Raw genomic sequence first — 16,564 nt, 5'->3', positions numbered from 1 at the left:
CGCAGTAAAGACACTTTTCAGTATCCTCACTGCAAGCGGTCTCAGCATGATTGCCTCCGCACTTGCTGCAGCGTGCCTTGTTGCAGCAGTAGGTGGCTGTATGACCTAACTGCTTGCAGTTTTGGCAATGCATGACCCGCGGTACGAACAGGCGTACAGGCAGACGAACCCTGTCCAAAGAGATGTAGTTCGGCAGTGCGGATCCGGCGAATGTTACACGGAAGGAATCCGAAGGGAAGAATTTCTTCTTCCCTTCTTCGATGGATACTGAATGCAATTGCTTGACATCCAGTATCTTTACATCTTGAATCAGGGGGTTCTTGAAGCAGCCAACCCCGTGGCGCAAAATGTCATCGACCGTGAGGCTTCCTTCGGTAACCACACCGTCGATCTCCACGTCCTTGGCAGGGATGTACACGCGGTACTCTCTCGTGAAGAGCTCGTAGCTAGCAATTGCGTTTGCTTGCTTCAAGCTACTCACAACAACTCGCAGTTTGTTCGGTCTAACCTTTGTAATTTCGGTTACGTCCGAAAACTGTTTTGCCAGGTCCTTGCCGATTTGAATAATATTTAGAGGCTTCTTTATGGGCCTGAAGTAAACTACGAACGGACCTTTCGAAGCATCTGGGTAAGCTTTCACCCGTGTTGCCGGTACCCTTGGTACGGGGCTAGGTAGCGGGGAAGGTAGAGGGGAATTGATGGGGGAGATCTCAATTTCTTCCCCATTTGTTTCCACATCCAGGAATAGTTGCACCTGCATGTTGTCCATTTTGCGGGAGCGTTACGCTCTACCGCACACAAACGATAAATATTCGAATGTGGGGGGGGGTCAAGTAGTTGCTATTAAATTTTAAAAACAATTTTTCAAACTACAATGGATCAAAATAAAAAAAAAGGCAGTAATACTAATACTAATAACAATAGTAATAATAATAATAATAATAATAATAATAATAATAATAGTAATAATAATAATAATTATAGTAATAATAATAATATTTATAATAATAACAATAATAATAATACTATTAATAATAATGATAAAAATTCTAAAGTGAATACTTCACCGAACGTCTAAGTCACGACCTCACGGCTGATAGTTGGATTAATCGAGCGTCTGCGCAGAACAAACAATGACGATCCAGCTTCGTGTTGTGACACAGTGGCCGTATCCTACACGCGACCTTGTAGATGCCACTTGTAGTTGACTTCCACTCGCTCGATCGTATGGTGGTCCGTGCTGCTAGCGGGGTAACAGCGGTGCGGGAGAATTATTCTTGCTGATATATCAGCTGCGTATCAGATCACTGGCGGGGTAGCCTGCCCCTACCAGTGTGCAGAAGATGTTTCTGCCGATAAACTGCCGGCTATTGTTATCGCGCAGCACAAGAACTAATCGACAAAAAAAAACACCCGTACGATAACTCGTGTATTGTTATTTTGCGAACTCAAACGGAGATGAACCATTTGCGTCTAATCGAGACGAAAGCAAAACAACGAATGAGGTCTCTGACAAAGTTGTGGATGGTTTTTTTTTCTTTTTAAATAAAATATACACTGTGAAAAATCTGAAAAAAAAATAAAAAATAAAAAAATAAAAGCTAAAAATTAAAACTCATTAAACCTGTCTGTATGATTCTTTTGAAGACTTATTATGTATAGAAAAATACCAATAATTATTTTTTCGGTTATTTATATTTTCAATTTTCTATGTTTTTTTTTGAAGAACAAAATTATCAACGACTCTATACACCAAACAAACCGTCAAAAAAAAAAAATTCTTCACAAAAATTAAGCTATTAATATTTCTATTACTCCATGATCCAACAACCATAAAATTTTAGCTTACCTTTTGTAGATTTTACAGGGAAAAACATATTCTTTCAAATAAATTTAAAAAAAAAATATATTTTTAATTCTATTTTTATATCTTTTCTTTAAATTTTTTTAGAGTGTGTATTATTTTCGGAAGTAAAAAACTACTATTTTCAATTCTGCCGGAGACGTCATACCAATCAAACAAACCGTCATGGCTCTAAAATTATTTTGGTTCATTAACACCATTTTCACACAGGTTTACTTTTTTCAAAAATAAGTCTTGTTAAAATATATTACTAGAAAAGCTTCAACCAAATCGAAAATGGTCGATTAACATCGATGTTTTATGTGGCTTGAAGTTGCTTCACTGATCCTGTACGTATTCCCTTTGTAGTGTCGAGGCATTTGGGTCTTGAAGTAAAACAACAAGCAGTTGGATACGTGGCGGTTTTACCCCTTGTATAGTGGGCGACTTTACCCCCAGTGGAACATTTTCATATTTGACCGAAAAAGTAGTCGAAATTACAAGATTACTCACGGCCTTCGATATTCCCGAAAGAAGATAGATTCAGGCAAGCGATTAAACGTATATTCACGAACAAAACAATAGATTTTTAGACTGAAAAACCTTAAGTCCCGTTGCCGCAAAACAATAGCGCATTGACTGGTTGCCAGCTGAAAGGTTGTTTTTGATTATTTCTGCGACCGTTCGCGCACTATCAAAACAGAAAAACGTGCAAAATGTTATGTAATTATACTGTGATAGACACGTTAAAGAAATTTTTCAATTATTTTATAACTTGGTAGTAAAACTACAGTGGGCGGTCTTACCCCGCAGGGCGGTCTTACCCTGTTTACCCCTACACACTTCTGCAGGTCAATAAAATCTGCACACGGACTCTGAAAATCTGCATTTTGCAACGCAAATCTAGTATCCCTGATTCGGACAGGTAAACTTATTTTCGGAATCAACAGCAATGTATTAAAAAAACTTGTGGATTATCTTCTTTCCTGCTTGATTTCCCATGCGCGCTGGTTCGATTCAAATGGTGTGTTAATGTGTGTCATTCCAAGAGAATCTAAGGTGAAATCTTATGGATGTGGTTGTGATATTGGCGCTCGCGAAAAAATAACACTGGAGGAAAGTTTCAGATTCAAATGGTCTGTTCAAATTTTCTTACTGTAAATTGAACTTTTTATTGAATCTCATTTTTGATAGAGAAAAGAACTTTTTCTCGTTTTGTGGAGGCCTCAAAAATGTGGGGGCCCGGGGCCCGGGCCCCCTGGGCCCCCCCTTAAATCTGGCTCTGCAAATACGTGTCGGTAAAAATACTTCTCGATATGAAGACCCCTACAGTTTACGGCTGGGTATTCGTATACGAGCTCGATGTGAAGACCCCTAATATGTTAACGTAGTATATATGCAGTCCTTGTTGGTACATTTTAATCTACCTATACACAAAAGAGTCGCCAAGACACTCACCGTTAAGGCAACTGTCAACATCAAAACGAATAACAGCAGTGCAAAATTATACAGCTTGCCCGTTTTGATGTTGACAATCGCCTTAACGGTGAGTGTCTTGGGGACTCTCTTGTGTATAGGCTGACTAGTACATTTGTTTGGCTACTTGGTTTTGTTTGTGTTCCTTATTACTGTGACTACCATGATAATGATAACTGTTCGTTCACAAAAGCCGTCAATTATTTTTGAGTATTTCCCAAAATTTTGTTTCACTTTATTAGTAAGTATTTTGAACAGCTACGAATATTTTCGTATAGAATTTTCAACTTCCAATATTCATTTGAATAATAACACTCGTTGTATTGCAGCATTCAAACACATCAAGTGAAACATGCGGTTAAATATCTAAATATGGGGTAAGTGCGAGTACATTGCAAAAATAATATCAATTGATGTGATATGTAGACAATTTTTCTATCTTCGTGTTTGTGTTAAAAATGAATTTGTGAAAAATTAATCAGAGAAACAAAATCAGTCACTTGATGTACAATTGATCTTGATAAAGTGTTAGAAAGCCAAAAATTATCGAACCGAATATTTGATTCAAAGTCATATTTTTACAAAATTTATATAGGAATCGGACGTCATTGGCAGTTGTTTTCTTCGACAGGTTTTTGCACAAGACTGTTACAGAAAACGTGCCGAAAAAATACACTGCCGAAAACGTTACCCTATCTTTTTTGTTATAAGACTGATTATTATTGATTAAATTATTGATTCAACAATTATTAACTATTAGATTGGTATTACAAAAGTTCACATCAATGGACAACGTAATCCTAATTCCTTAACAAAAAAAACTATTAGATAAAATTTCGCCTTGAGTAGAAAAAATATGATAAAAAATGTTCGTAGCCTCTTTCGTATTGTTCACCAAAACGTGGTTCTACGTAAATCATCACGTCGGAAAAGATATTCACAAATCTTGAATCGTATTTCCAATGACGAATTTTCTGTAACAATTCTATGCTTTTCCACTAGTCCAATAAATGAAAATTTGAACATTTGTCGTTCGAAAGTTTTTGAAATTCTATAATTTTGTACAAATACAAATATCCACCAAATGCTCAAAAAATAAGGCATTTTTCATGATTTTTGCCTTTTTGCCTTTCTCCTAGAAAGGTATAGCAATCACTTGCAAAACCGAAGATATAAAAGTGTTCCAAAGGGCCGAATGGCATATATCACTCGACTCAGTTCGACGAGCTGAGCATTCTCTGTATGTGTGTGTGTATGTGCAGATTTTTATTCTCACTCACTTTTCTCAGAGATGGCTGAACCGATTTTCGTGAAATTAATTGCAAATGAAAGGTCTAATTTCCCCATAAGACCCTATCAAATTTCATTGTAATCGGATTTTTAGTTTAGAGGTTATGTATCAATATGTTAAAATCACAAAACATCATCTACATATATAACATATTTCAGAAACTACGCAACCGATTTGAACAAAATTGATTTCAAATGAATGGGCTACCTGAAATACCCTTAACTTTTGAATTTTTTAAAGATTGAACATGTGGTTCAAAAGTTATGAAAAGAAACGTGTTCTGAAGACTGTTTAATCTTACTCATGTTTCTCAGAGATGGCTGAACCGATTTTCATAAAATCAGTGTCAAATAGAAAGTCTAGTTGCCCCATGAGACGCTATTGATTTGTTTTGCAATCGGACTATTACTTTGCCTGTTATGTTCAAAAATGTGAAATCCAGCTACGAACAGGAATATATTTCGAAGACTACTTGGGATGGATGTAATAGATTACCTTGTGTTCGTCCTTTTCATCGACTACTTCCATGTGATCTAAATCGAGGTATTCTTTTAATGAAGGCATCATATTCTGACTTCAGTTGTGGATTTTGGTAAAGCCGCCGCTCCAATGACAAGAGTCTCCTATTGGCTTGTTCCAGAGAGTTTCCTAATGTGGTTATCTCTCCTTTCAATAATATTCGTACTACATATTTACCGCCTTCATTAATGTAATGCGTGGTTTTGAAGTGTTGTTCAATTTCATTGTTTTCTAGCTTGGCATTCGTTTCCTGGTCTGACACTATTTCACTTCCCTTGAAGAATTCGTGGAATAGTTGGTGTAGCTCTTCATTTGAACATCCAGCCCTCTCAGACTCTTCACTAACGTCCTTTGAAATAGTCAGCGTTGAGGCATCTTGATTTGTTTTCTTGGTGCTCAATGGCAGAAAATTACCTTTCGATAGGTTGCCGCGTTTAACGTTGAATTCAATTAGTCCTGCGGCAAGCCACCCTAGTTTCTGTTCGAAGTATGTTGGCCCTGAATCCGTTTGTATTTGACGCGAACCGAGTATTTGATAAAACGTTCTCGCTCCTAATAGGATGTCGATTGGTCCTTTGATGTAAAAGTTTGAGTCAGCTAGTTTGATGCCTTTGGGAACATCCAGTTGGAAAATGTGTATCGTCTCCGTCGGCTGCTCGCAGAGCCCGCGGGGGAGTACTATCAAATCCAAATCTATGTTGAATTTACCTTGGTCAGCGATGAGAGTTATCCTAATCTTTCTGTTGGTTTGCACTGTTCCGTTAAATCCGTGCACTATGAATTTTTCCTGGATGGGTTGCACCTTGAGCATTGAAAAAGCCTTCTCACTATTTGGCTTCCTGAGTCCAAGAGACATCTCATTTTGAACTTCGATTTACCTTCTACTGTGATATTAATCATTGCAGTGGCTAGGAACACATACTCTTGTTTGCCTAGTCACTTAGTGTTCTCACTGGTTGCCTGCATGATTATGCCTTTGTTTTCCTCTTCTTTTCCTTGGCTCCTGTTTTCGTGGAGCATGGTGTGGTGCCGGCCCTTGCATTCGCGGCACCGTCCAGTGCTGGTGCAATTGCGTACATTGTGTGCCCTTGATAAGCAGTTGTAAAACATATTCCGCTTCTGAACTTCATCTCGACGGGCTTCGATCGATAAAGCTCCAAATTCTTTACAAGCGTGGGAAGTATGATTTGAATTCTCGCAGTAGGAGCATTCCCGCGTTGTTTGAAGTTGCGTTTTGTTTTCTACCTTGGGGTTTTTCGTTGCACTGAAGGATGCTGCTTTATTTGAACCTCTTGTGGCGTGAGCATTCTCAGCAGCTGTTTTACAAGCCAATTCATCGGCCATTTTTTCCAGCTCTTCCTTGAATTCTTTCCAAGAATATAATTTTTGCAAGTCTAAACGCTCTTCCAATTTCATGAGCGTTTTTTCATCTAAGCGCTCCTTCACCAGACATATCAACAATCCATTTGCCACTTGGTCCGGTGCATCGGTTTGGCCGGCGATTTGTTTAGTTGCGGACAACATGGTGTCCACTGCATCTATCAATCCCAGGATAGTTCTGGAATTCGGTTCCTTTGCGCGGCGGTGGCGCAGAAAATTAGAGAAATAGCCTTCGAAGGCTATTCTTAGTTTGTAAAACCTTTCCTCGAGTTTCGACCATGCTTGGTCAAAGGGTATGCCAGCGTTTTCAAATGCCTCCGTGGCGTTTTTGGCTGGCTCATAGCGTTCAAAACACTTACCAAGAAACGCGTATTTGTCGGCATCTTCAGTTAGGGCACTTATTCTTTTTTCAAAACGTCCCTTGAACGCCAACCATTCAGTTGGCGATCCATTAAATCGAGGCAGTTCAATCCTTGGGAGGTGGTCCTGCCGATTCAGCCCTGGGGCCATCGTTTGCTCCAGTATGGCTTGGCCTCTTCGTGGAGAATTTTCTCTGCTGTCCGCTCTCTCAATCACGCGGATCCAGTGCAACAACGTTGACTTGGTGTCTACGTAAGTTGACATGAGTGGCTCTCTATGATTTGAATCCTTTCCAGCACCCTCCAGCTGAAGGACAATGTCGAAGGCCTGTTGAAACAGTGATTCTAGTAGATCGTATTTGGTCTGTAGGTAGACCAACGCAGGTAAGGCACTTGGTACTAGTCCTTTTGCATATGTGTTCAGTGCCTTGATTGAACCTTCTAATGCGGTCAGTTGGGCCGCATAAACAGCTACGTCAGCCATTGTATTGCCCTTTTTATCGCGTTGGCGAATCTTCCAGTATCGGAGATTAAGGCAAGTTGTTCAATTCTGCCCTTTCGGAGGGCAGTATGTTTCGCGATTATTCGCCGGGGCGCGCACTTAATGTTCCGCACACTCGCACCGCGACGATCACGCACTGTTTTGTTCCTTTTTGTCGCAATTTGCGACTATCCCGGTGTCGGCGATTGACACAAAGTTATTCGATTTTACCCTTTCGGAGGGCAATATTTTCGCGATAATTCGCCGGGGCGCGCACTTAATTGTTCCGCACACTTAAACCGCGACGATCACGCACTTTTGGTTCCTTTTTATCGCAATTTTGCGACTATCCCGGTGTCGGCAATTGACACAAAGTTATTCGATTTAACCCTTTCGGAGGGCAATATTTTCGCGATAATTCGCCGGGGCGCGCACTAAATTGTTCCACACACTTACACCGCGACGATCACGCACTTTTGGTTCCTTTTTATCGCAATTTTGCGACTATCCCGGTGTCGGCGATTGACACAAAGTTATATTTTCAACTAACTGTCGAGGCGCGCACTTATCACCTATGCACTTTTACCCTCGACAATCACGTCGGGGTCACCATATGATGGTTCGATATAAAAGCTCGAACCCAAAATGACTGCCAAATCGGCACGAACCCGATATGGCTATAAGGAGGTGATAAGCTAAGAGTTAACCACATCAGACTTTGAGTTAGACTAACTCCTTTATTTTCAAACATTCTGCACAGAGCTTACGTTCTGCTGCTGGCGCATCCTCCTCGCTGCACCCTCCAGTTCCTGCGCCATCGCCAGGCAATCCTCTGGTGTCCGATGACGGTCGTCGACAAAGTAACTCCACGTTGCTTGCTGCTTGGTTGCGATGCGGCTTCGTTTGCGGTTGCGCTGAAACATCACTTTTGATGCATCGGTGTATTTTTGAGTCCGTGGCACTTCATGCTACAACCAAGTAGCACATTAAGTGCTAACTCTTTTTCCTGACTGGTGCCTTGGTTGCACCAACCACCAAATAGCACATTAATCGCACCATATTCCCCGGCTCACCCAATGGCTACCATCACTTTTTGCCTTTCTCCTAGAAAGGTATAGCAATCACTGAAAAAACTAAAGGTATTAAAGTGTTCCAGAGGGCGGAATGTCGTGTATCATTCGACTTAGTTCGACGAGCTGAGCATTTTCTGTATGTATGTATGTATGTGTGTATGTATGTGTGTGTGTATGTGTGTGTGTATGTGCAACTTTTTTTTCTCACTCACTTTTCTCAGAGATGGCTGGACCAATTTCCGTGAAATTAATTGCAAATGAAAGGTGTAGTTACCCCATAGATTGCTATTAAATTTCATTGTAATCGGATTTTTGGTTTGAAGGTTATGTATCAAAATGTAAAAATCACGAAACATCAATATCTCAGAAACTACACAACCGATTTGGACAAAATTGATGTCAAATAAACGGGCTATCTTCAGAACTCTTAACTTATAAATTTCATTAAGATTGAACATATGGTTCAAAAGTTATGTAAAGAAATGTTTTCCAGAGGCTGTTTAAACTCACTCACTTTTCTCAGAGATGGCTGGACCGATTTACACAAAACTAGTCTTGAATGAAAGACCTAGTTGTCCCATAGATTGCAATTGAATATCATTGTAATCGGTTCGTAACTTTGTCCGTTATTTTTAAAAATGTCAATTCACGTTATAAAAGCAAAGCATATATCAAAAACTGCTTAAACTCACTTACTTTTCTCAGAAATGGCTAGACCGGTTTTCACGAAATCAGTTGAAAATGAAAGGTCTAGTGGCCTCATAACACCCTTTTGAACTTCATTGTAATCGGATTTTTAGTTTAGGCACCATGTATCAAAATGTGAAAATCACGAAATTTTACTATCTCAGAAACTACACAACCGATTCGAACAAAATTAATTTCAAATGAACGGGTTACCTAAAATACCCTTTTTTTTAACTTTCAAATTTTATGAAGATTGAACTTGTGGTTCAGAAATAATGGAAAGAAACGTGTTCTGGAGACTATTTAATCTCACTCATGTTTCTCAGAGATGGTTGGGCCGATTTTCATAAAATCAAAGTCATATGGAAGTATAAGACCCTATTGATTTTTTTTACAAACGGTTTATTACTTTGCCTGTTATGTTTAAAAATGAGAAATCCAGCTATAAAATGAAACATATTCCGAAGACTACATAAACTCACTCATTTTTCTCAGAGATGGTTGAACCGATTTCCACAAAATTAGTGTGAAATGAAAGGTCTAGCTACCTCATAACACCCTATTGAATTTTGCTGTAATCGGACTGTAACTTCGTCTGTAATGTATCGAAATGTGAAAATCACGAAACTTCATTATCTTAGAAACTACACAAGCGATTTGAACAATAATGATATCAGATGAACAGGCTAGTTAAGGTTTAACTGATGAAATATGATTGAACACGTGGTTTCCAAGTTTGGCTGCCCTATACGTTCCCTTTTTATTTGATTATAATCGAACTTAAGCAACCATTATGTATTAAATTGTCAAAACCACGGAAGTCTATTATCTCGACCAGTCTTGGCTTACTCATCGTGTGTAACAAAGAGGCTCATATAATTTGCATAGAACACAGAAGCATGTTGAAAAAAACTGATGATTATTTTATTTCGCACGCTGGAAGCAAATGCACATTGTGTAAAGAAAACCAAACACGCAACATCAGAAAGCTTGTATTGTGAAGAGTAAGCACATAAAGCTCTTGCAAAGAGACTTACTCGATTGCAACTGATAAAATATAGATAGCGCATATTTATTGCTCATTGATAAGAGCACTATGATGAAAACTCTAGCTGGTTGAAAACTTTCCTGGCTGTTTCCTTAATAACCCGTTTTGTAGCGTCTACGTGGGGCTCTGCGCTATGCTCACTGTGTTATGCTCACTGAGTTTTTTTTATTATCACGGTGCAGGTCTATGATAAATTTATCCCAGACACAGTTAATTTACTCAACAACACGCAACTTTGACTCGCCTACTCATAGGTGTAGTTATATTCCACACTCCTCACGCGCAAAGGTACCGCTCAATAAGGTTGTGCTTTTTTTTATCTGCTCATCACAATGCCTACTAACAAACTGATGTGATGTAATTTATGTGTTGAAAAATGCACAAAGATGAGTAAGTGGACAAGACTGATCACGACTTGTTTAAACATAAGTAGTGTCATACAAACGAGTCATCTCTCAAACTTACAAATAAACTTCATAACAATTTGATATGTGGTTCAAAAGTTATGGAAAGAAAAGAAATTCAAAGACTATTCAAAACTATACCTGCTTTGATCAATATATATGGCCTCAACATGATTTAAATGTGGTATCGTACTATTTGAACGTTCCCGTTATCGCTCGTGATTAAATTGTTCAAAATTAAGAGTCATTTCATTTATTTCGCTATTTCTTAAGCACTAACATTGCGTTAAATTTCATATTTTATACTTCAATTACAACATCAATATTTTGGAACCCAAAGAGTGAATATATATTCATTGGATTTGAGCATTCATGTAAATCTATTTTTACAAATAATAAGTTTGAATGAGAAAGGCTGAGTCTGACCGCTAGGTGGATTAATTATGGTTTTTTTCTCAGAGATGGCTGAACCGATTTCCACAAAATTAGTGTCGAATGAAAGGTTTAGCTTCCACATAACACCCTATTGAATTTCGCTGTAATCGGACTGTTACTTCGTCTGTAATGTATTGAAATGTGAAAATCACGAAACTTCATTATCTTAGAAACTACACAACTGATTTGACCAATTTTGATATCAGATGATCGGGCTAGTCAACTGATGAATTATGATTGAACACGTGGTTTCGAATTGTTGCTAAAACAACGAAAGTACATCCCAGTAGCATATTAAGTGCTAACTCTTTTTCCTGACTGGTGCCTTGGTTGCACCAACCACCAAATAGCACATTAAGTGCCGACTATATGTTCCATCTATTGACTGGCGTGTTGATCGCACCATATTCCCCGGCTCACCCAATGGCTACCATCACTTTTTGCCTTTCTCCTAGAAAGGTATAGCAATCACTGAAAAAACTAAAGGTATTAAAGTGTTCAATTTGACAATTTGATATGTGGTTCAAAAGTTATGGAAAGAAAAGAAATTCAAAGACTATTCAAAACTATACCTGCTTTGATCAATATATATGGCCTCAACATGATTTAAATGTGGTATCGTACTATTTGAACGTTCCCGTTATCGCTCGTGATTAAATTGTTCAAAATTAAGAGTCATTTCATTTATTTCGCTATTTCTTATGCACTAACATTGCGTTAAATTTCATATTTTATACTTCAATTACAACATCAATATTTTGGAACCCAAAGAGTGAATATATCTTCATTGGATTTAAGCATTATCTTAGAAACTACACAACCGATTTGACCAATTTTGATATCAGATGATCGGGCTAGTCAACTGATGAATTATGATTGAACACGTGGTTTCGAAGTTTGGCTGCGCTATACTTCCCATTTCATTTCATTATAATCGAATTGTTGCTAAAACAACGAAAGTACATCCCAGTAGCATATTAAGTGCTAACTCTTTTTCCTGACTGGTGCCTTGGTTGCACCAACCACCAAATAGCACATTAAGTGCCGACTATATGTTCCATCTATTGACTGGCGTGTTGATCGCACCATATTCCCCGGCTCACCCAATGGCTACCATCACTTTTTGCCTTTCTCCTAGAAAGGTATAGCAATCACTGAAAAAACTAAAGGTATTAAAGTGTTCCAGAGGGCGGAATGTCGTGTATCATTCGACTTAGTTCGACGAGCTGAGCATTTTCTGTATGTATGTATGTATGTGTGTATGTATGTGTGTGTGTGTGTGTGTGTGTGTGTGTATGTGTGTGTATGTGCAACTTTTTTTTCTCACTCACTTTTCTCAGAGATGGCTGGACCAATTTCCGTGTAATTAATTGCAAATGAAAGGTGTAGTTACCCCATAGGTTGCTATTAAATTTCATTGTAATCGGATTTTTGTTTTGACGGTTATGTATCAAAATGTAAAAATCACGAAACATCAATATCTCAGAAACTACACAACCGATTTGGACAAAACTGATGTCAAATAAACGGACTATCTTCAGAACTCTTAACTTATAAATTTCATTAAGATTGAACATATGGTTCAAAAGTTATGTAAAGAAATGTTTTCCAGAGGCTGTTTAAACTCACTCACTTTTCTCAGAGATGGCTGGACCGATTTACACAAAACTAGTCTCGAATGAAAGACCTAGTTGTCCCATAGATTGCTATTGAATATCATTGTAATCGGTTCGTAACTTTGTACGTTATTTTTAAAAATGTCAATTAACGTTATAAAAGCAAAGCATATATCAAAAACTGCTTAAACTCACTTACTTTTCTCAGAAATGGCTAGACCGGTTTTCACGAAATCAGTTGAAAATGAAAGGTCTAGTGGCCCCATAACACCATATTGAAGTTCATTGTAATCGGATTTTTAGTTTAGGCACCATGTATCAAAATGTGAAATTCACGAAATTTCATTATCTCAGAAACTACACAACCGATTCGAACAAAATTAATTTCAAATGAACGGGTGACCTAAAATACCCATTTTAACCTTTTGAACTTTATGAAGATTGAACTTGTGGTTCAGAAGTAATGGAAAGAAACGTGTTCTGGAGACTTTTTAATCTCACTCATGTTTCTCAGAGATGGTTGGGCCGATTTTCATAAAATCAAAGTCATATGGAAGTATAAGACCCTATTGATTTTTTTTACAAACGGTTTATTACTTTGCCTGTTATGTTTAAAAATGAGAAATCCAGCTATAAAATGAAACATATTCCGAAGACTACATAAACTCACTCATTTTTCTCAGAGATGGTTGAACCGATTTCCACAAAATTAGTGTGAAATGAAAGGTCTAGCTACCTCATAACACCCTATTGAATTTTGCTGTAATCGGACTGTAACTTCGTCTGTAATGTATCGAAATGTGAAAATCACGAAACTTCATTATCTTAGAAACTACACAACCGATTTGAACAATAATGATATCAGATGAACAGGCTAGTTAAGGGTTAACTGATGAAATATGATTGAACACGTGGTTTCCAAGTTTGGCTGCCCTATACGTTCCCTTTTTATTTGATTATAATCGAACTTAAGCAACCATTATGTATTAAATTGTCAAAACAACGAAAGTCTATTATCTCGACCAGTCTTGGCTTACTCATCGTGTGTAACAAAGAGGCTCATATAATTTGCATAGAACACAGAAGCATGTTGAGAAAAACGGATGAGTTGATTATTTTATTTCGCACGCTGGAAGCAAATGCACATTGTGTAAAGAAAGCCAAACACGCAACATCAGAAAGCTTGTATTGTGAAGAGTAAGCACATAAAGCTCTTGCAAAGAGACTTACTCGATTGCAACTGATAAAATATAGATAGCGCATATTTATTGCTCATTGATAAGAGCACTATGATGAAAACTCTAGCTGGTTGAAAACTTTCCTGGCTGTTTCCTTAATAACCCGTTTTGTAGCGTCTACGTGGGGCTCTGCGCTATGCTCACTGTGTTATGCTCACTGAGTTTTTTTTTATTATCACGGTGCAGGTCTATGATAAATTTAGCCCAGACACAGTTAATTTACTCAACAACACGCAGCTTTGACTCGCCTACTCATATGTGTAGTTATATTCCACACTCCTCACGCGCAAAGGTACCGCTCAATAAGGTTGTGCTTTATTTATTTGCTCATCACAATGCCTACAAACAAACTGATGTGATGTAATTTATGTGTTGAAAAATGCACAAAGATGAGTAAGTGGACAAGACTGAACACGACTTGTTTGAACATAAGTAGTGTCATACAAACGAGTCATCTCTCAAACTTACAAATAAACTTCATAACAATTTGATATGTGGTTCAAAAGTTATGGAAAGAAAAGAAATTCAAAGACTATTCAAAACTATACCTGCTTTGATCAATATATATGGCCTCAACATGATTTAAATGTGGTATCGTACTATTTGAACGTTCCCGTTATCGCTCGTGATTAAATTGTTAAAAATTAAGAGTCATTTCATTTATTTCGCTATTTCTTAAGCACTAACATTGCGTTAAATTTCATATTTTATACTTCAATTACAACATCAATATTTTGGAACCCAAAGAGTGAATATATCTTCATTGGATTTAAGCATTCATGTAAATCTATTGTTACAAATAATAAGTTTGAATGAGAAAGGCTGAGTCTGACCGCTAGGTGGATTAATTTAGTTTTTTTTTCTCAGAGATGGCTGAACCGATTTCCACAAAATTAGTGTCGAATGAAAGGTTTAGCTTCCACATAACACCCTATTGAATTTCGCTGTAATCGGACTGTTACTTCGTCTGTAATGTATTGAAATGTGAAAATCATGAAACTTCATTATCTTAGAAACTACACAACCGATTTGACCAATTTCGATATCAGATGATCGGGCTAGTCAACTGATGAATTATGATTGAACACGTGGTTTCGAAGTTTGGCTGCGCTATACTTCCCATTTCATTTCATTATAATCGAATTGTTGCTAAAACAACGAAAGTTTATTGTCTCAAAGATTACACGATTTATTTGAATATTACTTGTGTCATACGAACGAGTCATCTCTCAAGTTATGGAAAGAAAAGAAATTCAAAGACTATTTAAAACTATACCTGCTGTGATCAATATATGTGGCCCCAACATAATTTAAATGTGGTATCATACTATTTGAACATTTTCGGTATCGCTCGTGATTAAATTGTTCAAAATTAAGAGTCATTTCTTCTACTCTGCTTTTTCTTAAGCACTAACATTACATCAAATTTCATATTTTATACTTTAGTTTGAGAACCCAAAGAATGAATATACCTTTATTGGATTGAAGCGTTCATGTAGATCTATTTTAACAAATAATAAGTTTGAATGAGAAAGGTTGGGTCTGACCACTAGGTGGAATAATTTAGGTTTTGCTTTCTTCTAGAATGGTATAGTAATCACTGCAAAAACTAAAGGTATAAAAGTGCTCAAAAGGGCCGAATGTCGTATATCACTCGACTCATTTCGACGAGCTGAGCATTTTATGTATATGTATGCGTGTGTATGTATGTGTGTGTATGTGTGTGTAACGCTTTCCCAATCTTACTCGATTTCCTCAAAGATGGCTGGACCGATTTTCATGAAATTAATTGCAAATGAAAGGTCTAGTTGTCCCATAAGACCCTATTGAATTTTATTGTAATGGGATTTTTCGTTTAGAGGTCATGTATAAAAATGTAAAAATCACGAAACATCATTATCACAGTAGCTACACAACCGATTTGAACAAATATAGTTTTAAATGAACAGGATACCTAGAAAACCCTTAACTTTTGAATTTCATGAAGGTTGAACATGTGGTTCACAAGTTATTTGAAGGAACGTGTTCTGGAGACTGTTTAATCTCACTCATGTTTCTCAGAGATGGCTGGACCGATTTCCACAAAATCAGTGTCATATGGAAAGCCTAGTTACCCCATAAGACTCTATTGATTTTTTTTTTGCAAGCGGACTATTACTTTGCCTGTTATGTTTAAAAATGTGAAATCAAACTATGAAAAGAAACATATTCCGAAGACTACTTAAACTCACTAACCTTACTCAGAGATGGCTGAACCGATTTCCACAAAATTAGTGTTTATTGAAAGGTTTAGCTGCCTCTTAACACCCTATTCAATTTTATTGTAATCGGATTGTAACTTTGTCTGTAATGTATCAAAATGTGACGATCGCTAAACTTCATTATCTTAGAAACTACACGACCGATTTGAACAATATAGGTATCAAATGAACGGGCTAAGTAAAGGTTAACTAATGAATTTTATAATGATCAGACACGTGGTTCAAAAGTTGTCAAAAGAAACATGTTCCGATGACTTCAAATTCACTCGTTTTCCCAAAGATGGCTGGACTACATCCAACAATCTTAGTTCCCATTTCATTTAATGTATTAAATTATAAAAGCAACGAAAGTCTATTATCTCAAAGATTACACGACTTATTTGAACATAACTAGTGTCATACGAACGGGTTGTCTCTCAAATGTACAAGTAACAAATTTCATAGCAATTTGAT

At 37.4% G+C, this 16,564-nt stretch overlaps 1 protein-coding gene across 1 annotated transcript in view; it reads left to right on the top strand.

Moving 5' to 3' along the window:
* Positions 1-3,507: 3,507 nt before the first annotated feature.
* Positions 3,508-16,564, top strand: part of LOC129720243 (cyclin-dependent kinase-like 4) — a 240,501-nt gene continuing 227,444 nt past the window's right edge. Inside the window, exons 1-2 of the mRNA XM_055671710.1 lie at positions 3,508-3,560; positions 3,649-3,696. Coding sequence (XP_055527685.1) covers positions 3,692-3,696 — 5 coding nt within the window. The 5' untranslated portion in view covers positions 3,508-3,560; positions 3,649-3,691. The remainder of the gene's footprint in view (positions 3,561-3,648; positions 3,697-16,564) is intronic.

The sequence above is a fragment of the Wyeomyia smithii genome, chromosome 1 (genome assembly GCF_029784165.1).
Source record: "Wyeomyia smithii strain HCP4-BCI-WySm-NY-G18 chromosome 1, ASM2978416v1, whole genome shotgun sequence".
Classification (NCBI taxonomy): domain Eukaryota; kingdom Metazoa; phylum Arthropoda; class Insecta; order Diptera; family Culicidae; genus Wyeomyia; species Wyeomyia smithii.
The sequence above is the reverse complement of the archived record's forward strand: the minus strand, read 5'-3'. Positions and strand labels throughout refer to the sequence as shown.